At 38.2% G+C, this 24,695-nt stretch overlaps 1 protein-coding gene across 1 annotated transcript in view; it reads right to left on the bottom strand.

The window, feature by feature from the left end:
* The window catches only part of LOC145786816 (uncharacterized), a 296,407-nt gene that overhangs the window by 262,729 nt on the left and 8,983 nt on the right, over window positions 1-24,695 (bottom strand). Inside the window, exons 3-6 of the mRNA XM_082598556.1 lie at window positions 10,994-11,095; window positions 9,611-9,682; window positions 3,264-3,368; window positions 1,824-1,907 (exon numbers count right to left, since the gene is read on the bottom strand). Of these exons, the coding sequence (XP_082454682.1) occupies window positions 1,824-1,907; window positions 3,264-3,368; window positions 9,611-9,682; window positions 10,994-11,095 (363 nt within the window). The remainder of the gene's footprint in view (window positions 1-1,823; window positions 1,908-3,263; window positions 3,369-9,610; window positions 9,683-10,993; window positions 11,096-24,695) is intronic.

Here is a 24,695-nt window from a genome sequence, read left to right on the forward strand (position 1 = left end):
CTTCTCGGTATCAACGCAGGCTTGATGCCTCCCACAACAGTCGAATTACACTTGTCTTGACTTTTTCTCGCAGTGCGTCAGCATCATCCGTGGAAACGTAGTGCAGAAATTGTAGCCACGGCGTCTTGAAGGAGAGATGAAGACATGATGCCATAACGCATTTCATGTTGTTGAAGCACTTGTTGAATCGTTTCTTCACCCCGTCAAGGACTTTCACTTTCAACTCCTCACAGGTCACAAGATCAATGATCTCGGTCAACTTCTTCCCGCAAATTGTGATGGTTGGAAGCAAGACTCCATAGCCTAATATGCCTTGGACTCGCCCTGTAGAATGTCTAAAGCCTGGCAGATAGGCTTCATCACACGGAGATATTCGCCGAAGAAGTTGACATCAGCTAGAAAAGACCGAAACTTTGCAACCAAGCCGATTAGGCTATATAGCTGCTTAACCACGCCAGTATTGCAAAAAAAAACAAACATTTTTTTAAAATTTAAATTAAAAAGTAGCGGTAGCGGGAGTGCGACTGAAAAAAAGTAGCGCCTCTCCCGCTATCGCTACTTTGGAATAAAAATAGCGCCGCTACTGCAGCCGCTACTCCAACTAAAAAGTAGCGCCGCTACCGCTACTTTCACCAAAAAAGTAGCGCCGCTAGTAGCGCCGCTACAATAGTAGCGCGCTACTGCCCACCTCTGTTATTTACAATCCGGTTTGCTCACCCCTGGCTTGGCCTGTTAGAGCGGAATATCCACCCTTATCTGACTCAGCAGTAACCGCAATCCTTTGTCTCCACATATCTGTACGACTACTAGTCAGCATTTTCAACGTTGACAGAAATCAAAACAAAATACCACCCCAGCCTAAGCAACATTGAAACTGCCTTGTAGTAGAAAGTAGTCGCATCCAAAGACAAAGTCAGGGGGAGCAAAATGGCAATTGCCATTCCTCTAAAAACATTTTAAATAATAATTTTACACTCTGCTACAGCGTCATTTGACAAAGTTTTACTATTGATTAGACTCTTTAGAGGCTGAAAGTACTCTCCGATTGTGCAACTTTAGAGCATTTGATTGATTGAATCTTTATCCTCGGACTGGGAAAGCTTCTTGCAGAGCTTAATCCTGGCAGTTTCGCATACTTGTAGAGGCTTTGAATCACTGACGCAGGCCCGGTCATTTTTTCATATTTTCTGTGTGAAGCCCACCAGACCTCTCTTAGGTTGCCCGCTTTCGATGACTCGTTACCGGGCTAACTCACATGTGCAAAAATATTTATTTGCTTTACCCTGAAATTCTGTGCTGGTTACGTCCTTGGCCGTAGGCCACCCAAGTACCCATGACATGGAATAAATGTATTTACATTTGGGTTATTCTTCCACCAGACCAAAGTAGCAGTCTTCAAGAACCAGTACCTTGTTTTTAGTTTTTGTTCGATCTAAGCCATTCAATATATATCACAAATGTATATTTCACTATTTGTATTATTTTAACTGTGAAGGGTCATGGAAGATTTTAGGAGATTAAAGCGGGTCGCAAGCAAAAAAGTTTGGGAGGCCCTTGGTACAGTCTGCTTTCTACTGCAAATAATAAATATATCTTAACTATAGTGGACTGGTACTTTTACTTTTCCTCGCAGAAAAATAAACATTGAAACTGTAACCTCATGTATATCTAGCCTTCTAATCTCATTGATCATCTGAGAATAGTTTTATGGTGTTAAACTATTGTTATCTGATGATGTTATCTGAATTTTTTGTTTTGAAAACTTCCAACACTATTGCCATTGTCACGTGAATTGTAGCAAAAAACTTAAAATAATACACTACCTTGTCCATTGATTAGTCTTTCTTCACCAACCATAGTTCCAATCAAGCCTCCAATCATGCCACCGAGAACAGGAGCAAGATCATCTTCATCACAAAAATAATAGGTTTCAACAATATACAAGTAATTAGCTCAATTTTTTTTTTCTTGAGGCAGCTTATTTTGTACTACCGGTATTTGTTTTTATCTTCACTAAATATCTACAAAATATAAAACATACCAGTTTAGTGAGATTAGTTGAGTAACCCTGTTGTAAAGTATATTAGAGCGTAATCATGAGACCAGATTGCGAGCAGCAAAAAAAGACAATCCGAGGAAGCAATTATGACATAAAGCAAATGCAATATAATATAAATTCAGAAAGAAAGATTCAGCAAATAACTGCTTGTTGAGCTGAGGGTTGCGTTGTTTTATTACTGTAGATTCATTTGAAATAATTCAGAATTGTCAATAATGCTATTTAACCTTATAAACCAGGGGTGGGCAAACTTTTTGTACTGAGAGCCACATTTTAAAAAATGTTGCAGCCGGGGGGCCGCACACTCTCATTACAAAGTAGGAAAATTTACCCTGGTAAATAAACGCATATTCATAAACACAATTTTTGTATTTCACACTCAGTTACGTTTAAAGCTATGCAATCATCATCACAAAAGTTAATGAGACTTGTGCAAGTGTTCACAGTTTTTTACAATCTTCTGGTTTGGTTGTGTCTTTTTAAATTGTAGGCTACTCCTTGAAAACAGCCACGGACTCACGGCACAACAAGCAAACTGCTTTATTCCCAATTTCGATAAAATAGTTTTTAACAGTCCATTCCTTATTGAAAACACGACTTTCGTCTTCAATCTTTCGCTTCTCACCACTCATTATCTCAACAGAGTAAAAATATAAATCTTTTATTTTTTAACAAAAATCCTGTCGAACTAGAAAACATTAAACTGTGCGAGTGTGCGTCTAAAATAATAATGAAAAGTTATTTGGAGGAAAGTAGAAGTACTGGTAGGCCTACGGTAGCTGCTACCGTATTTGTATTTTATGATCAAACAATTGAATCAAACAATGCGTGAGAGCATGTTGCAATACATGCGCGACTGACGTGTGTGCGTTTACGCACTGAAAGTGGAGAAAAACACACTCGTAAAGGGAATAATATTTTGTCATGTAATCTGTTTAATTAAAACAATAAGTGATGATTAGTAGTTTCTGCAAGTGCCGGCGGGCCGCATAAAATGGTCTTAGTTCACCCACCCCTGTTATAAACCATAAGCACCTCTGCAAAAGTTCTATCAATCTTATAAAGTTATTGTCAGTCATCTGTTTATGAATACGAGTAATTCCGAATCGGACCAAATTGGGCTTAATACTGTAACGCTTTCAGATAGTATGGCCTCTAAACCAAGTGAAGAAATGTAGCTTTAATTATGTTTATGACAATAAACCTGTTTGCTTAGGTGTAGTGTGGGGTAGCAAACAAATATATGGACCCATCTTGGCAAAAACTTGCTCAATTTCCATGAAAATCTTCTTGTCCACAAATGGTGGTGCTGTAAGAAAAACGGTACTGCACGTCAGCAAGACAGTATAATATAAATAATTTGTAAAGATAATAATTTAATATCAAAAATAAGTTGTTTGAATACATGATCGTGGTGAGGACAGCAGGCGTCAAAATTTGTACTTTTTTCTGGCGGTCAAGCATGTCCTACCAGACTGACCCTTTCAGCGGACATTTACAGTAATATCTCAACCGGACATATTTTTTGCATGTAGATTTTGCACAAAATCACACTACAGTATTGTCTAGTCGTGTTTGTAGAAGAAGATTTTCTACAACAGAATAACTCTGCAATGGTTGATGGCTTAATCAACTAACCCTGAAGTATACTGGAGTACATTAAGCGAGAATAAGTTCGGTACATTCACCCATGGCCACCTGGAGATGAGGCCTGATTTGTCACATTTTGCAGATTTTGATTACAGCTACTGCTAGTGCTTGACTGACATTTTTTGAGATGTTTTTACTTTTTGCGGTTTCCTAATGACATAAAACTTTTTTGTTGCCTTGGGGAAGCAGTAGCAAATGAAAAAAAGTAAGTTGAAAAACGCAAAATCAGACTGTTATTGAAAATTAACAGTCTGACTAAAATTTACAACATCAAATTTTCTTTGTTTTTCAACATGTGAGGATGTTAAAACCTATTGTGTCATCTGGGGAAAAGAATAAAGAAAGCGTAAAAATCTAATTTTTAGAAAAATTTATTTAAACTTTTGCCTAAAGTTAGAAAAACCTGGAATCTTCTGCAAAATGTGACAAATCAGGCCGTATCTTTAGGTGGCCATGATTCACCTAAGCACGTGCGGAACCCAGCTGAGACTTGCTTCTCTGTGACGTTTCTTTTTAACAAACGATCAATGTAACGCAATAATCCTCATTGTTAAAATTAGCATACATATCGTGCCGAAAAGTTCAGATAACTTTATTTCAAGGCAACATTGCAAGGCGTTGAAATCATGTAAAAATGGCTACTTTTGTCATCAGCTTGTTAACCATGCCACTCCAATGTGATCTTTAAAGCAATTGCCTGTACTACTATTGTTTCAGCTCCGTATTTGTTCGCGTTAAACAAACAATTGTAACAATTCAAATTTAAAATATATTTTTGATGCATTAGCTCTATTTTTGTCAAGAATTTTGCGGCGGTCATTTATGACTGACCAATGAGTCGGCTTCAGCAGACATTCGAGGTCATTCCGGAGGTCATGACCACTGGATATTTCAAGGCCTGAGACAGGCTTCAAAAATATAACTCCAGCACTAAATTTTGAATATGAAGTAAAATGGAAAGAGTTTATAAAATAAAGTAATTAGTTTCACAACATTATATTCGCATTTTAATCAAAGCAATCTGTGTGATCGGGATAGGTCACGATTCATCTCTAATGGCGAAACTGGGTTGTGGGTTATAAAAGGTTGAAAACCACTGCTTTTGACAGTTCGATGTGGAGACAGGGTATGAAGGTGATTGCATCACATGGAGGTTGATCCGGCTATCCTTGGTACTAGTACTACTACTTTAAGAAAATGGTCATCATCGTCTAAATCAGCTGTGCTCTTCTTTCCATCTTTACCAAAGTTTCCCACCACTTAGTTAGGAAATATGGAAACTTAAAGAAAAAGGGGAGTTCAAAGTGCAAATTGTACATGCAATAGTTGCAATATTATCATACTGTACTTTATACACATCGTCAATAACACTAATGGCAAAGCAAAGTTGACAGTTAAAAATGCCTGCTGCTAACTGTATTGTTTTCTCTATGAAGCAAATTCACCACACTTAACATACCATTACTAAAAACCCTAAAATTCAAATTCGCAAATTTCTATTAGCTGAAGGAACCGGAATGGCCCGTTTCGGTGAGTCCGATTCGGTGAGTCCGATCCCTTAACGGGGGATTTTTTCAATTTTTTTTAAAATTATTGGGTACCGTAGCCTAATTATCATTGCCGTTTTAGGGTTAAGGGTTAGGGTTAGGGGTTAGGCTAGGAACTCACCGAATCGGACTCACCGAATAGTAGCAGACCCGAAGGAACAGAACAGTATTTTGCTAAGGCGTCTTGGTCTGGCCGGCTCAGGCTGAGAAGCCGGAGTTGACACCCTGCATATTGCCACTATTGTGCGTTAGTTCATGTTCCAGCAGAATACTGTGCACCTGTCTGGAGCTGCAGTGCCCACTGCCATAAATGACGCCTTGCGTATCGAGACAAGATACCTGCGACCTACACCATCGAACAATCGTTTTTACCATTACCTACACCGTTTTTGTGAAGATTTTTAATGAGTAGAGAGGTAACTCTTTTAAACCATAAACAGACATAACTAAGCAACAACACTACATTTAACATTATAAAAACAAAAAACAACAAGCGAACGTTTTCGGCTAGTCATATAGCACAATATGATTATATGATATGATACGATAGCATACTATATGATTCTTTAGCATTTCTTTCAATAATGTATTTTTCTTATAGGCTTGAAAAGGGCTATATGACTAGCCGAAAACGTTCGCTTGTTGTTTTTTGTTTTTATAATGTTAAATGTAGTGTTGTTGCTTAGTTATGTCTGTTTATGATTTTTAATGAGAGTTACAATCCTAAATCATAAACACTGGCTAAAAATGACACAAAAAACATTTTCAAGGTAGTAAGAGATGAAAACACCTAAATTGCTCTCATAAAACAACTTTCCTACGTCAGTCCAAGACCGGCATGGCGGCCATTTTGAATTTTGACGTCACGGGCCGCCATTTGAATTTTTGTTTGGCCAATTAAACTTTTGAAATCTACATGGTCTAAAGCAGTGGTTCCCAACTCGTTTTTAAGGCGACCCATTTAAAAAAAAAAATCAGTTCGGTAAAATCTTGCGACCCAAGCAAATTGTCGTAATATTTTAAAAGCCATACAAGATTGTGTTGCAAACAAACAGCACTACAAAAGCAGTAACTTTTTCCGAAAATAATATGTTTATCAAATCACTAATGAGATAGCTGTGCTGGCTTGCTGACAGTGAGTTTTTTGAAATTGAGGCGTTATTTTGCTTAGGCATAGCCGCATGTCGGCTTTAACTTCCAGCCAGTTTCGCTGTTTAGTTTTCAATACACACATGGCGCTAAATCCAATCTTACAAAGCCAAGTTGTTGCAAATGGAATCTGTTTTTGAATCCCTAATTGTGAAACTGTGGGATACACTTTGTACATAGAAGCCCAAAAGTGGATGTTTGCAGAATCTTTGGGGAATTTGTCTTTAAAGGACGCAAAAGAAATACGGTTTGCTGCTTCTGTCGTTATGTTCATAAACTGTTCTGCAACATGGATGGAAAATTGAGGCAGATATTTTCCAACAAATGGATCAATTGTCCAATCAGTTTGGTTATTAAGTTTTAGAGATTTTCCATAGCAGTGCACAAACTTTTTGGCAAACTGTTCCAGGTGTCTAATTATCGTTTGCTTAATATCAACTTCATTGCCACAGATATATTGCGTTAACTGAGGAAATATATCGTACTCATCTCTGGTGACATAACTTTTCCAGAATATGAGTTTTTTGTGTTATACAGAAACTTTTGCGGCGAGATCAATCACCGTAAAACCGTTGCCTTGCATATATAAATTTAGAAAATTCAGAGAGTCAAATATATTGGCAAGGTAAGCAACTTTTGCGTTGAAATCTTGTTGCAAAAACTTCTCGGCTAATCTCACACTGTCACACAGTTCTGTTGCCTCAGGAAGATAGCTATCTCCTCTCGCAAATTACAAACTAGCTTCAGGACTCGACCTCGTGACAACTATCGCACTTCTGTGTGCAACAGCAATGCTTGATAATAATCAGAATCCACAAAAACGAAAACAAATGCCGATTTAGTGGACTTGTTTTGATGAAATTTGCACACTTCACATCATTCAACACTTCGTGCAGCTCTTGAGACAGCTTTTTTGCAGCAAAGGCCTCTCTGTGGAGAAAGCAATAAGTCCACACAGTTACTTGGGGCTTTGTCTTTGATGCGTTTTACCACACCAGACTATGCGTGCTGGTCCAACGTGTGGAAAACTTTGTCATAGTTTGTCCGACATAGCGTTCGTGACATATAGTGAATGTTACAATATATATCCCGTAACTTTGTCAAGTTAATTTATGTTTGAGACTGAAATTTTTGTGAAGAAGGGGTGTTCTGAAACTGAAATTTTTGTTGGGTTTACATTTAATAATAATAAAAACAATAATAAAAGCGAAAATTGTTAAAACTTCTTGCACTACGATCATGCTACAAAGCTTTCCGATGTCTCGACATGAAACGCTTCATGACTTGTGTTTATATTTTCCAGTTTTGTGATCGATCTCATCACGTTTTAAATTTTTTTTTATTGCTATTTTTTTCGCCCAAGATACAATATGCCTGAAAAACAAGCGACCCAAAAAAATTATCAGGCGACCCAACTTTGGGTCGCGACCCATGAGTTGGGAACCACTGGTCTAAAGTATTATGTGCATTTTCATGCTTGTGTCACCAAATGAAGTATAATTTACGACAAATCTAAAGTTATCTGCTTAACTATTAGGTTATAAGTTGAAATCAAATATTGATGAAAATTAAAAAAACTAAAGCAAATCTAAGAACACAAGGTTCACAGCTTGCGGTCTACCAAAATGGCAAATTGCCAAAATGAAAAACCTTACAGACCAATGAACCAGGTATCGGTACAACCAACTCAAACAGCAAGTCATAAAATAACAGCATTTCAATCTTTAATACCTATACTAAGAAGTATGTTTGTTTATGACCTATATACATAGGCGTCGATTTTTTCTTTGAAGAGAGGAATTCTAGGTAGGCGAGAGTTTTCAAACAGATTTCATTGAATGTGTATGTTCGCAAATTCGCAATGGTTAGTCTTTCTCACAAAGACTGCGTTTAGTGTTGCTGTAGCAATTAAGCTTTAATAGGTTTGATGTTTGCTTTCTTGCGCCTTGTGATCTTATGAGCGATGCTAAACTAAACAAACATCTTTTATGTTTTCCTGTGCGACCTAAAAGGCGCGTGACTCATGACCTGTTATCTTTAAAGTGGCGCCTTCGGATTTGCCGCAAAATGTTCAGACACCGGCAAGTGACTACAGTAACAAGTACCATCAGGGTTAAGATGCATCCACTGGAATTCGGAAAAAAGCTTCCTTTGCAACACACGACCTTCCCGAGCCGGAAGCTGATCCAGCATCATGCTAACGTCAAATAGAGCAGGTACAGATCCATGGCTCATGCTGTCTTCTACAACTACCGGTGCATTGCCTGAGACATTGACTTCACCACTGTCCATCCTTGAAGCATTGCTTTCTTCATCAATGTCATCTCTACGTTCATTCGTGCTGGATGTGGTTTCTTCAGCGTTATCATCTCGACGCCTTTTGGAAGCTGGTTTTAAGAATACGCAAATAGACGTTTGACTTTGCTTCATGTTTAACTTTTCAATAATGAAATGACAACATCGCTCGGTGCCACAATTTATACCCAGCAACAAGTTTGTGAGGAAAGGTTTGTAAAAAACGATTGTTTCAGTACGTCTTTAGTTTGTATCAGTTATTTTATTGTCATGTTCATTATGATGTCATATTCACATTCCCTTGCGCTGAGTCCAGCGTGTGGAAGTTGCCGTAGCAACAACAATGCAGTGAAAACCGCCTTTTTCAATGCAGCGTTGTTGTGAAATTGCTTTGTTCTGTCGGATACATAGCGAGACCATAGCGTAAAACAAGAAGTTGCGCAGCAGTTGGTTGGATAATTCAGCGTTTAACAAAAACGGAAATAATTGTAACAAACACTTCATAAGTGTCATGAAAACAGGGTGGGCGAAACATATTTTTCCCATCCTCGTTTCACGGCAGGGTGGGCGCTGCCCACCCGGCCCACCCTATTTCGACGCCTATACCTAATACCTATGCACATCAAACAAAGCCACAATATCAAAAACGTGGTTTAGCTACGAAATGAGATAAAAAATAATAAAAGAAAAAAAACTATTGAAAAAATTAAACAAAAAATGTCTGTTCTTGAGGTATGTAATTTATACAGTTCTTGCATTATCATTCACCTAATAGAGCTTTTAGTAATCAGTAACAATAAAGCCAAAAATGTCCAAGTAAAACAAACTTACCTAAATTTTGGTTTAATAATTAGCTGCTTTGTTATTATTTGTTAATATTAACCTTACAGTAAAAGTAAGACAAACTTACCCCCACTTGGCCCACTAATGCCTTGCATCATGGAAGCCATCAGATTAAGTGCCTTCGAAATTTCATTCAAATCTAAGCAAGAACGATTACTACTAAAAATATGATACGCACATTTGCACAAAGCTAGTTGTTTATTTAAAACATTATTTTAGCCCCAGTGAGATCATGCATTTATAAAACTATCGCAAGTTGCCAGACAAAAATATGATACAGTAGAACTCGGTTAATCCGGATTCGGTTAATCCAAATCTTTGCCTAATCCGGATGAAGCTGGAAGTACAAATGAGTCAGGTTTGATAGAACCGTCATCGGTTAATCCGGATCTTCGCCTAATCCGGATGGAATCGCCAGTCAAATCGAATCCGGATTAACCGAGTTCTACTGTATATCATGATCAAATTGGCCGCATTTAAACTTGCGTGCCCCAATTTAAATTCAAGACCACTTACACAGTAAACTAAGCATTTTTCAGTGCTTTTGACTCCATGTTTGAAATCCTTTGCCTCAAAAACACACAGTTAGACATTTTGTTCAGAAAATTTGAGTCAGAAATGTAGATTTTAGGTTAGTTTTGTAAAACACTAAGGTGCGCAGTGGCTCCACTAGTCCACTAATGATAAAAATTCAAATCTTCAATACGCGATTACTCAAATACTAAATAAGATAGAGAAAAAAATTAAAACATATCTTTGATCATTTCTTTGTATCCTTAAAATCCAAAAATAAAAAATCTTAGAAGTGAGGTTTTTTAATTTTCTTGAAATTGGCTTCATTGTAATGGAATGACCCAGGCACCTAACTGTGTGCACCTAAAAGAAGTGCTCCGCAACTTTGGGTGGCAAGTCATACTTTGAGAAAAAATTCCCTTTAGGATGAATTATCTTTAGGATGAAAATTCAACCTGCTTAAAGAAACAAAGTATGGATAACCCAAATCAGATTTTTAAACATACAATTTGAAAGCGTTTGTAGGCATGGTCCTGAAGTATATAATGGGATAACTTCTGATCATACAAAACATGTCTGCAGTTGACTATAAGTAGTAGAGAGTTATTTCACACACACAATCTGTACCACATACGGTAATGTTATCAAAAGAAGTGTATAATCTACTCCCATGTTTTGTTAAAATACATAATAAACAAAATGTCAAAATATGCCATCTGAGAACATTTTTCCACTTTCCTTTTAAAAGTTTTAGTGCAGCTACAAAATATGCCAAACAAAAACTAACAAAATTCCTTCAACGTATATGCGACAGTACCGTACTGCTGTAATGCATCGCCCATCAAATTTTCACTTTTCGAAAGATCACATTCATGCTCAATTGCAATGATATGCAATATAGAATCAGATTGTTAGCTAAATCAAGCTATTATCTAACCTTCAGGGTCATCACCTTGACCTACTTGGCCCATGAAGGAGCCAAGTCGCATTGTTACAGATGAATAGTCTTTCAATATTTGTTCCACAGCAAATTTCATTCCTAAAAACAGGAGATTAACACTGACATAGCATTTGTCTTAGAACAGTTACCAAGCACATTAAACTAATTCCAATACTGAAAGATTGTGAGACTACATGCAAATCAGCTATCTAAGATAGATTATTATAAGAATCTTAAACTTTTTTGTTTTGTTAAGTAGGCCCAATGGCCCATGATAACAGTTGTTGAGCTATTGGTCAGTGAAAATTGGCTTATTCTTCATATACCATGCTTTTTCCAGGCTTAGGCGTACATTAGGGTGTCCCATTTTTGAGCTGATGTTTCAATTTTTTGCCTCTCACTTTTCATGTGCTGCTTATTGACCAGTGAAAAAACTGCAGATATACATACAATCTTAGCTCAATATTTTAATTTTAAGGGGACCTCAAGTGTTCTGAAATTTTAACAATTTTTTTTACCAAAAAAGAGCACTTTTTGAGCCACTTGAAGACCCTTCTATAATCTACATTTAATTTTTTAATTCAATTTTTTGATTAATTATGCCTTCTTTCCTTCTTATTCTATTTTATGTTAATTGGGAGCAGTCATAAAAAAATTTGTGTTACAAAATCAATAAACAGATAAAGCCAGCCTGTTTCATAAATAGCAGTGTTGCCCATTGCTTTTTTTGTTTGGATTATCAAGAAACAGATTATCATGTCCACTTGCAGATCTATACACTTTAGAAATGTTCTTGATGTGGCATTGTGAAACATGATGTCTTCAAGCTAAGCAGAGTAATGGCTTTGCTACGTAATTGCTGATTCTGCTGCAAACCCTTTTATTTTTTCAGTGTTTGAATCGATGGTATCATGCACAAGTTGTTTAATGTTATTAGTCATGCCATACGATTAATATAGCTATAAAATTTGTCTGCTTTAGCAATCCCCGGTTGAAATCTATTGTTATACCTGGCTTTGTTTACGTGACTTATGCAATGTGAATAAGATGCAGTTTTGATTTTTAAGTACTTATTATTAAGTGTAGCTGCTCAAAACTTAGTCAAATTAAAAAGGCCAATGGCAACACTGTTTTTCAGTATATCATGCTATCTTTACCATTATATTAGTTGTGTTTCACAAAGTTTTTATGACTGCTCCCAAATTTTAAGATATAATAGAACAAGAAGAAAAGAAAACAATGGTCAAAAAATTGAAGTAAAAATATAAAATCAAATATAGTTATTACTATCTGAAGCCTTTAAAAATATATATTAGGGTGGTTAAAAAAAATCAATTTTTAAAAATGATATGGGCTACCCTGCCAAAAGTTCCGATTTTCATGTTTAATTTTGTTCTATCGGTTATTACCAAAGTTCACACAAGGTCTTAGGTCATATTGGATCCCCCTACTATTGACAAAATGGGTATTAGCTGTTTAAAACAGGGGTTCCATGGCGACCAACCTCACTGTTACCCAATTAAGGTGTTCTTTGATGCTTGAGGAAAGCGTTTGCGATGCTGAGACACAAGCTGCAAAAGGAACTGCAACTGGTCTTCACCTTTTGTCAAATGTCCAGAAAATGTTTTTACAAGGGCAACATTTCTTTCAACATGGTCATTAGTGACAATCAGTGATCAAAAGAAATCTTTGGCCATCTGATAATCACTGTTTCCATCCCATTCTGCAACTGGAAGGTGGAGAAAGGCATGTGGGATTTTCAGTTTCTTGAACAGCAGCTGTGTGTTGGCTGCAGCGAATGTTGCCAAGGTTTTGGTGTGTATGTCATCCAACAACACAGTAGCTCTTTTTGCTGGAGTCCTCGGTTTCCTGAGCGACCATTAATTGCTTTTGCCGTTCGATGTTTGATGATTGGCTGAGGATGTCGAAGAGGATGCTTAGGCAAGCTCGATAGGAGTCTATTACAAACAAAAAAAAGCCACCGAAATGCTGTAGAAAAACAACACAAGCAACGCCGACTGGCAGAAGAGGCAGCTGATATCAGCCACAATGGCTATTCTGGAAGATAGCAGCAGTTCAGCAACTGAAGAATTTTCTCAGAGAGTGAGGAATAAGCTGGGTAATCTGCTGTTTCCATTTTATCTCAGAAGGGTATAGAAAATATTTTATCTCTTAGTTTATCTGCAAGCCTAGACACTTAGACAGAGCTAATGTCTCCAATCGAGCAGCAACGTACATCGTTAGTGAAACTGCCAAAAGTCTAGGACACAACATCAAAGACCTAACCTTGAGTACTTCAAGCATCAGGTGCAGCAGACGTCAGCATCGAAAACAGTTTGCAACAAAAATCATGAAAAACTTGTCTCCAAAAGCTCCTTTAACGTTTCACTGGGATGGAAAACTTCTCTCAGATTTAACTGGACACAATCACGTCGATCGCCTTCTCATCCTTGTGACCTTTCAAGGGGATACACAGCTGTTGTCAGTACCAAAGCTTCCATCTGGCACAGGTGAGGCTCAAGCTCATGCAGTATTTGATGCCTTCAAAGATTGGCATATTGAAGAAAACGTTGAAGCCATGTGTGTTTTGATACCACTAGCTCAGAGGTTTTCAACCTATGGGCCATGGCCCAGTAGTGGGCCATGACGCTGTTTTCAGTGGGCCACAGAGCTTGGCAGAGAAGAATTGATCTTATGGCGAATGATATAAAAGAGCAAGTGGTCACCGAAGTTAAAGATAAGTCATTGTTTGGTTTGTTTGCTCTGCAACTGGATGAATCAACAGATGTTTCTTCAGCAGCTCAACTAATGGCCTTTGTTCGTTATGTAACAGAGAAAAATGTGAAAGAAGAGCTGCTCTTTTGCAGTGATATGGAAACCACAACAAAGGCAAAAGATGTAATGGCTAAGGTCGAGGATTTTTTTGATAAAGAGAACATAAGTTGGGCAAGTTTGTGTGGTGTGTGCACTGATGGCGCACCAGCCATGTTAGGTGCCAAGAGTGGATTACAGACGCTCGTGAAGAACAAAGCATCTAATCTTGTGACCACTCACTGCTTTATTCATAGCGCAGCATTAGCTTCAAAAACCTTACCTGACGGTCTTAAATGCGCTTTTGATGTGGTCGTTAAAAGCGTCAATTATATCAAAAACAGCGCATTAAATACTCGATTGTTCCGGAAGTTGTGTGAAGACCTAAATTCTGAACATAAGCAACTTCTCTACTACACCAAAGTACGATGGTTGTCAAGAGGTAACCTTGTAGCCAGAGTGTTTGAGCTCCATGATGAGATAAAGATCTTTCTGGGAACAGCAAAACCTGAACTTGCAGTAAATTTTGAAAATGTAAAGTTCCTTTCTTGCTTGGCATATTTGGTGGATATTTTTGAAGCTTTGAACCAGCTGAATTTAGAAATGCAAGGAAAAGGAAAAGATATCATTCAGTTTGTGGACTTTACAAGGGCATTTGTTGAAAAGCTGGGCAATTGGAGACGTAAAGTGGCAAATGATAACTTTGACATGTTTCACAGTTTCGCATGTATATCTGATGTGGATGATGAGATTAGGGATGAAGTGGCAGACCACCTTGGTACTCTACAAACTGAATTCAAATCCTACTTTCCAGAGCTTAGCAGAGATGCTTTCACACTTGTAAAGAATCCATTTCGTGTTAACATTGAGCAAGTGGATAACAAGTTGCAAGATGAACTGATTGACCTTAGAAATGACTCAGGCTGTCGTGACCTATTTGAAGATGTGCCTGTCACTGAATTCTGGATCCAAGTGTCCTCATCATATCCACAAATCAGCAAAAATTGTCTTATGAAACTACTGCCTTTCACCAGCACGTGGTTGTGTGAGTCAGCATTTTCATCCCTATTGAACATAAAATCCAAGCCGCGCAACAGACTTGAAGTTGCAGCTGACATACGCTGCGCAGTGCGCACTCTCATCGACTGCACCTAGAATACAAAGTCTTGTGGACAAACTACAGCAACAACCTTCTTATTAAATTTGTGTGAATGTTCAGCTGATTAATTTATTGTGTTGTTGAAACTTGGTGTTTTTCGTTGATGAAGTTTTTCATGAGGTGTTTTTCATTAAACGTTAATGGGCCGACGCCATTTTTTTTACTAATTTAGTGGGCCATGAGCAAAATAAGGTTGAAAACCCTTGCACTAGCTCAAACACTGGTTGCATTAATGGGGCTTGTGTCCTTTTTGAGCAGCTACTTGGAAGAGTCCTGCTATATTTGGAGTGTCGCCATCATGTTTTAGAACTGATTGCAGGCGCAGTTTTTAATAAAATTATGCCATCATCTATTCATCTTCTGCCTTGGACATCCTGCTTTTCAAAAGGTTTAAAGATTCTTGGGAGCTTATAGATCAAAATAATTTCAAAGATGCATTGACGGATGACGTTGCAGCAGATAATATAAGGGTATCAGAGAGGAGATGATCAAGTTTACCACTGTAAAATTGATCACAGAAAGACAACCTTGAGATGATTATCGAGAGGTCATGGAATTAACTTTGTCATTTCTTGTTGCCCCATTACCTTATGTAACTAGATTTTGATATCATGGTGCTAATCATCATGCAAGATGGATGGCTAAAGTCATCTACACATTCAAAGGGTGGATGTTTCGCAGTCAATTTCATTTGACTTGCGTGAACAGAGAGGACTTCGTGAACTGTGTGTTTTATTTTCCTGTATTTATGTTAAAGCATGGATTACTGCTCCATTGGCTGTGAAGACTCCCAATAGTGATCTGTGTTTACTGAAAATCTTGAAGGAGTATACAACCATCAATAAGTCAATCTCCAAAGTCGCAACAGAAAAAAATGGCTCGTCATTTGAGGTACCTTTCTGAACAGTCGGTGGGTTTGTCTCTTTTTGATGATGATGTCTAGCCAATCATCAAACATCGAATGGCAAAAGCAATAATGGTCGCTCAGGAAACCGAGGACTCCAGCAAAAAGAGCTACTGTGTTGTTGGATGACATACACACCAAAACCTTGGCAACATTCGCTGCAGCCAACACACAGCTGCTGTTCAAGAAACTGAAAATCGCATATGCCTTTCTCCACCATCCAGTTGCAGAATGGGACGGAAACAGTGATTATCAGATGGCCAAAGATTTCTTTTGATCACTGATTGTCACTAATGACCATGTTGAAAGAAATGTTGCCCTTGTAAAAACATTTTCTGGACATTTGACAAAAGGTGAAGACCAGTTGCAGTTCCTTTTGCAGCTTGTGTCTCAGCATCGCAAACACTTTCCTCAAGCATCAAAGAACACCTTAATTGGGTAACAGTGAGGTTGGTCGCCATGAAACCCCTGTTTTAAACAGCTAATACCCATTTTGTCAATAGTAGGGGGATCCAACATGACCTAAGACCTTGTGTGAACTTTGGTAATAACCGATAGACTTATAGGCTTACTATTGTACAGTAATAATACAACTTTAGAACACATCACAAAATTAAACATGAAAATCGGAAATTTAAAAATTCACCTTATAGTACTATTACTCTTTGCCAAATCATAGAGCTCACTTTGCTGATTAAAATGAACCCAAACACTTGTATGTTAGCATGAACCGTTTTCGAAACACAGCCATTTTAAGTTTAGGCTTTTATGACGAAATCGCCAAAAGTTTAGGGGGCTTGGGGCACCCCTCAGGGGCGCAACTAGGGGGGTCGTCTAGTCGGCATGACAGCCCCCCTTAAAGATTTGCAACTTCAAGAAGACGGACGACTAACTATAGACTAAGACTTACCTACTACTTAACGTGTGTCAGTTCAAGCTACGTTCAATGCATACCAAACTTGTTTCATGCTCAAGTTGCATAAACCGCAAAACATAATATTAACAGACCGTCATTTATTCACGCAATATGATGTCATAAAAACAAAATGGCTGACTTTCCAAAGTAGTAAAACTTGCAGTGCGGGAAACCGGCTCAGCTTTACGCTTACAACGGCATGAAAAAGAAGCTTTACAAAGCCATCATTTTAACAAGTTTTCATTCTCAAGTTCTATCGTTTTCTTCTCCTGCCTTTGTTCTCTCAAAACAACACACACGCGTGCACACACGTAAGGGACCTCTGTTAATCACATGCAGAAACGGATTGGCATGCACGACGCACATGACTTGCAGGCGTTTTGTGGACGGCGGAGCATTTTTTTAAAACATTTTTTTTTCTTTTTTTTATAATTTTTTTCCTTTCTCCGTATTATTTCCGAATCCAATTACCCGATAAAAATCGGTTTTTAGATTCGATTCTGGATGGATTCGAATCTTAAGGATTCAAAATTCTACTTTGGGTATCCCAACTTAGGACGCAACCTTATTAACCCACAAAACGAAACTGCAGCTGGCTTTAGGCTAGTCTGATTTGTAATCTTCGTATGGTCGCAACTTCACACAGTTTTAAACCAATTTTATAATTTTGGTATCAAAAAGACGGCAATTAAATTTTCTTTACAATCTTGTCAAACTTGACATGTACCCAGGCCCTAAGCTTGTGTGGACTACTTTTTAAAATGTGGGCCTGGAGAGCAAACAATTTGCTGCCTAATTTCGAAAGCATGGGAAACTTTTTTTGAGAGTGAGTAGCAAGCGCAGACAGAGCGAAAAAGGTCGCTTCGCGCGTCACAGAATTGGATCATTGCACTGTCAATTTACACTAGGCTAATATTCTAACAATCTAACTGTGATATATCCACTTCTACAAATAATTGTTGGTTTTCTCTCTCGTTGCCGATCCCCTTTGATTTTTTCTAGTTGCGCCGCTGGCACCCCTAAACATTAATAGTTTTCAAAAATATTTTACACGAGTTATTTTTTCTGGAAATGGAAACTTTTGGCAGGGTAGCCTATATCATTTTCAAAAATTGATTTTTTTTTGAACCACCCTAATATATAGTAGCCTACCAAAGACAGTCAAGACCATACGCGCCGACTTCCGGGGGGGCCGGGGGGCGGCGCCCCCCATAAATTTATGGTTGAGGGGCAACAAAAAAGGCTATTACAAGTGGTGTTTCAAAGATAAAGTACTTCACGAAAGAGATTTAGATCAATTAAACGGACTTACAGAATGCCGAAAGCAAAAAACAGCCTGCGTTGCTCTTGCCCGCAAAACAGCAGCTGATCGCATGGATTTCTCTGGAACGTGAATTACTACTGAGATGCGCACAGCACGTACGATCACAGTCACACACTGCTTATCTTCCCGCGCGTGAGGAGCAACTTCAGAGTCAAAACGCGTGGTAGCAAAAAAGCAAATGCGAGGTTGAATAATTATTCTCATTTCACGAGTTATCCAAACGTCTGTTAGATTTTTTGTGACTTCAAAAATGAAACCGATTTTAGCAAGCTTTATTGAGTTGAAACTACGACACAACGAACAATTACGTGAATACAGCTTGGAAATCATACCATATGGAAATTTCAAAGTAGAGTGTGAGAGTAACTTATGCTGCTGGAATAGTGACGTAACTATTCATGGCAATATTAAGTAAACCAGCTAAATTAGACGACCTATTTTCAACGAGGTCTTCCCGCTGTGAGATCAATTATGATTCAACAGAACGCATTGTTTTGTTCGCAATGTGTGAGAATTAAATCGAAAACCGATAGAAAAAAAGGTGTTTAACCCATTAGTGCCCGGTCATCGTTCTAGTCGGAATATTTTTACAAAAAGTTTCATGTAAGGTCCTTATGGGTTGAATATGAATATTCAAAAGAAAATTTTCTGATATCTGTACCAGGAATGCAGAAAATGGTACGTCCCTCTATGGACGCTTGGGCATTCGTACGAAGGCTTGATGTAAAATGAAAAAAATTAGCATTTTCCGGTAATGGAATTTTTGAAGTCATAAAAAGCAATACTGCTGGCCCTAAGATGCGTTAAAATTGAATTTCTAATAAATATGCATCGCTTTTTCATTAGATTTATTGAGAAACAAACAAACGAAACTCGATCTTAACAGATAATATTACAAATTCCCTTCAGTTATGATACATTTCGAAGCAATCTGGGTGCAGTCGAACATAACACCGACGGCATCTGTATAATGACGTTCATTTGTGACAGTATTTGCAGACACCATTTTTGTCCGTCTTGATGATCAGGTGATTGCCCTGATCCCTTCTGATCTCTTTACGGTTGACAAGTGCATGTGTCGATGGTAAGAAAGAAATGTCTTGTTCCCATTGATCATAATTGTCATTTCTACACATGATCGGGTAAAGTCAAGGAGGATAATCTTTTCCTTATCTCTCTTTCTTCGGTGATTGCACAAATTTTTTCTATAAAACCTCCAAGCTTGCATCACACTGATATTTAGAATCCGATTGTACACACCCCTGTACCAGTTGCGGTTTCTTGAGCGGATGGAATAACAGGAACTGAGATTGTCCAACAGGTCCACACCTACCATGTTGTTATTGTAGATCTTGAGTAAGTAAGGCTGATCCATGTCCAGTTTCACTACTGCATCACGAGAGTATCTAAAGTTTGATGAAATGATTACCTACTATAACTGAAAGACAGTACCGTGTTCAAGAATCTTTCCAGCAACAATGGTTTGATTATCTCCAAGGTAAAGTTGCTTCATATTTCCCTTCTTCATATTATTGGTCTCTTTCTTTGATGGTAAAGATAGATTGTTTATTCGATTTCACCTCATTGTCCCCAAAATACCTATCCCTTTCTTAGACAGATGATCTATGAAACCCAGGCTCCTTAAATCAACCTTCGAACCAGGAATCAGTCGAGCACTTTTCATCAGGCCATAAACAACGTCAAGCCCCCTGACTCAATCCATACTTGAGGATGTTTGTTTTTGCTCTAGCGTAGGGACACAGTGGATTAGCTCTCCAGAGGGAGTGCAGCTCTCCAGAGGGAGTGCACATAAACCAAATTTTAAACCCGAATCTTGTTGGTTTGCCCTTTATGATTTACTTGAGAGAGTGGGGGGCCAAAATAATGGATCACTGATTCGTCTACAGCTACGCACTCGTTTTTTTTTTCTACAAATTTGGCTGCTATCTTATTCAAAGTCTCAAAAAGAAGGGTAATTTTTCAAAATGAGTCGTCTTTAGAGTGGTTTAAGTTGGAAAAATGGCTATAGCGCATTACTTCATCAAAAATATTCATTGACATAGCTCGTCTTGCCATCACATTGCTTGTATTATTTCTCCTCTTTCAATACATCCTGCGTGTGAGAGGGGTGATGTATCCTGTCATAAACATTATTGCATGACTTGCTCTTATTAAGGAATTATCTACCTTTGACTGGAAGGCCAATTGGTTTTGTTGTGTTGCATACCTCTGGATCTCTCTCACTACTTTGTTTACAAAATCATCAGTCAGAGATGAAGAGTTTCATAACATCATACGGCGTTTTCATATCAGGATCAATGGGTAAATTATCATGGATTTTCAGCTTCAGGAAAAGGAGGATTTTTTTTCCTCAGTTGATTTTGCTGTAGACTGGATCCTATCTTTGTTTCTGACGCGTACAGGTGGTATCTTTTTATCTGTTAACTCTTCTTTACTTGATGATGAGTTAGGAGATGGACGACCCTTCCTTTTTTTTAGTTACAAGTGTGACTTTTCCAATTAGTTTGGGTAATTCTGTAAACTTTCTCTTAGCAGGCTTGTTGTACGATAGTTCTTCTTCCAGGTCATGTAACGCAATGGGCGGTGACCCACTTTCTTGTGTTGCCAGTACTTTCTTTACGTTTCTTCTTAGGTTCCAACGCAATGGGTTGGCTTTGGATGGTCCCGGTAGCGGCTCTGTCTCATCGTTATCAAATGTATGCCTCTTCTTATATTCAACAAAATCCATGTCCTGAATATCTTCATTGTGATGAATCACTATTTCGCCTTTCTGGTTCAGGATTCCTTTCCCGACATTGTTAATGTTTTTGACACCCTCATCTTCATTTTTACTGTCCTCATCGCTCACGTTGCCGGATTCATCAGGAGGAAAAAATTACAATATCTGTGGGCTCCTTGGGTGGAGCCTCTTCCAAAATTTCTTGAACAGTGAAACGAATTTTCCTATAAAAAGTGCAAAAAATTAATTATACATGAACTTTTAAAAATAAAGATAAATTAAAGATACATGAATATTTATAACAAAACCTCAATTTACAGTACAAAAACAATGAAAGCGCCTACTCCTAAATTCTAAAGCACCACCGTCCGCGTACGAAAGTGATGACCTAACCTACTACTCGAACTAAAACGTCCAGTTTTGCAGATTGAATATCAAACCGTTACAAATAACGTTCGTTTTTGCCCAAAAATGAAAACATACGAAATCCTATCGCATTAGGCGAACCTGCCTATATGTCTACAGTTGGCACAAAGCGTCCGCGCCAGTGCCCAAGCGTCCCTACAAGGCCTCACCTAACTTCTAACTTATATTCAGAAAAAATAATAAGAGAAAAATAAAATATTTCGCTTTGGGCACATAGCTAAACATATTAATAGATTTATCAAAACACAAAGTTGATTGAAAACAATTTTACATACCTCGATTTTGCAAGTCACAGTTCGTGTACCATGTACTGGCTCCATATTTTACAAAAGGTCCACATTGAACGTTGCATAGTGAACAATTATTTATTTACGAAAACGCTCTTGCGCTGTTTCTATAGCTATAATGGTATTCTAACTGAAGAAAAAAAAAGTTGAAAAAAATTAGCAATCTGAAGAAAGCAATTGGGAATCTAAAATACCCACTTTTCACGTCCTTGTAAGGACGCGCGGGCACTAATGGGTTAATGGTCTTGGTCGCAAATATTGCCTGCATTAACGACGTCTCTTACCGCTATTATCACCCAGCCAACCTGACATCATTGTTTTATGCGGCCGCTAAGATTTGACATCGACTTCAACGATCATGGAATGTTACGTAATAAGAACGATTATATCCTACACGCAAAAATAAAAAAAATTGATCTCTTAAAACAGCTCTTTTTGCTATTTTGTCTTGTGAGCTTTGCATATTGCTCAACAAGTGCATAAAGTTTAAAATTGACAAGAAATCATTAAATTTGAAAATTAATTTTTGCAAATAAACGTATTCAAAACTTTTACTTCGGCTGACGCATTTCACACTCCGTATTCTACGTCGGCAATGATTTTGAGGCAGCAAAAATGCGTTAATTTTGAAAACTGCCAAGCTGGGGACAACTGCTTATCCCGTGTATTAGTTGAACCTGTCTTTTTGAGGTGAAAATTACTTGCGAACATCTCGACCTATACTCGAGTATATACGGTATTCGATAAAAGACTATAAAGACTTTCGATAAAAAACAGAAGAGAAAACATTTCGCCGTTGTTAACGCTTTGAAGGTTAGTAATTAACAAAACGAGCGAAACGAGTTTAATAAAACTGATAGCAGGTTTCCACTCTGCTTGAGATCATGATTTTTTTGCGTTTTATTTCGATAACTTCACTGTTTTTATTAGAGATGTACCGATATATCGGCATCGGTATCGGTGATATCGGCCATTTTTTGAGTATCGGTATCGGCATCGGTATCGGCAAAATTTGGCCGATACTGTAGCCGATACTAAACATGTAAAAAAAGGCGTTTACAGTGGATTTTCTGCAGAAGCAAAGATATAGATTTTTAAAGTAGTAACTAACATCACATTAATGTAGAAAAATAACAACCTGTTCAAATTTTTGATACCTCACACTCCCATGACTTCATGCGCGCACCTTTTGCTTGGCATTGTTTGCTTACAGTGATTCTTTCACTAAAACAAAACGTTTTGTTTCAGCAGTTTTGCGTTGTTCGATACTTAAGTTGTGAAGGAGACTCAATTTCTCCAATATTTATCATTTGTGTTTCTTTTTTACTCTCAGCAGAGGATAAAACCAGGCCAAGACGGTGTACCATAACGGTGTAGCTTCCACGCTAGCCATTTAGACCTTAGACCAGAGGTGACGAACCTGCGGCCCGAATGCGGCCCATCAAAGAATTTTGTGAGGCCGCAAAACCATTTGACAATCGCTGATGCATTAAAGACAAAAGACATCTCAAAGCTGTTTTATGCCTTCACTGGTACACCTTTCGTTTGCTATTTTCTTGCCCTAAACTTTAACTTTCAGGGTTTAAAGTTAGAAAATAGGAAAGCTATAAATAAGGTAAAGTTGTGAAAACACTATTCACCAACATTACCTTGCATTTTTGGTCGATTTTTTACTGTTGTATGTTTCGATTCTGCGTAAGATAATTTCAACTGTGTGGGTTTTATTACTTTCATCTGCCGTTTGTTACTTTTCATGAATAATATCTTGAGTCGCTTCTAAAAGATTTCATAGTAGGTTACGATTAAAAAGTTGTGTGGCCCGATAACTCATGTGTAATTGACAAAGTGGCCCGCGACCGCAAAAAGGTTCGTCACCCCTGCCTTAGACCATTCAATCAACTATATGTTTCTCGGCAGCCGTTTTATAGCAAGAATGGACATCGACAAGAATTGAAATGGCTAGTGTGGAAGCTACACCGTTGTGGTTAGCAAATCGCAACTGCTGGCTGTACTAGTGAGTGCTCAACCTTGTGCTTTTTTGTTTGTCGTATCCAGGCTTACACCCGGTGGTTGAAGATTTAGATTAAGTGGACGGGAAGGCAAGGAAGCCAATCTTCGTGTCCACCTTCAGGCATGCCTTTAAGTGTCCTGCCACAGACACAGCTGCATGCTCTTAAGCGGTGTCGAACCGGCGCCCTTTCGATTGCCGTTCCAGTGTTCTCACCACTCGGCTATGCAGCCAACCTTGTGCTGATAGCCGGGAAGAACGCTCCTTTCTTCAAAATGAGGTTGTCATCTTAGGCGTAACAAGACCATTTTGATTAGTTTAGTGAGGATTCATAGTCCCTTGCTTTCATTTTGAGCCTACTTATTCTGCCATGACATTGTTTAAGCTTGGTGAGTTCATTACAACGAAAGGTGGAAATTAAATCACAAACTGATAGAACCAGCTTACTAAAAACAACCAAGTTACACGGGTTTTTTAAACGTTTAGCAACGTAAAAACGATGCAAAATTATACATTTTTGCTCCCTGGGTAGTTTTGGCCTGGCAAAAGCTTTTCAACCAAACGACAAGCGCCCTTAGGTTGCACATTACTTGTCGAATAGTTTTTGTTCGACTACACAAATCACTTGGTTTACATTTTACATCTTATTATCAATTATCATAGCATATTTGGAGAGTTTGTGCTAGGGATGGTAGAAGTAGGGGATTGCTCACTCAAAAGTAAGGGGGACAACTAGGGATGGGCAAAATAGAATACCGAATATAGAATAACCGGTTGTAGAGTCTAACCGGTTTCAAAATGCATATGAAATCGGATAATTGAAACCGCTTTAACGATCTACTTCGTAATAGTCCGTTTGATCGCAACGAATTCGCTGCAGCGAAAGTAGAATTGTTTATCGATTCAGTGCGATGCGGCGTCGGAAAAACGCACGAGTTTTATTGTTCGCATTAAAGAGATCTTTCTTGTCAAGCGCTTTGTAGTCCTCACAGTCTTGCGGAAGTGTGGCACGAAACAGCTTAATCCGCTTTCAGGATTTTTCTCTATTTCGGTACCACAAACCTAAGTTGTTTCTGGTAGAATAGAACGGTCGACTAGCCTTCGCTGGGTCACCCAGCATCGTG

The sequence above is a fragment of the Aplidium turbinatum genome, chromosome 17 (genome assembly GCF_918807975.1).
Source record: "Aplidium turbinatum chromosome 17, kaAplTurb1.1, whole genome shotgun sequence".
Lineage (NCBI taxonomy): Eukaryota > Metazoa > Chordata > Ascidiacea > Aplousobranchia > Polyclinidae > Aplidium > Aplidium turbinatum.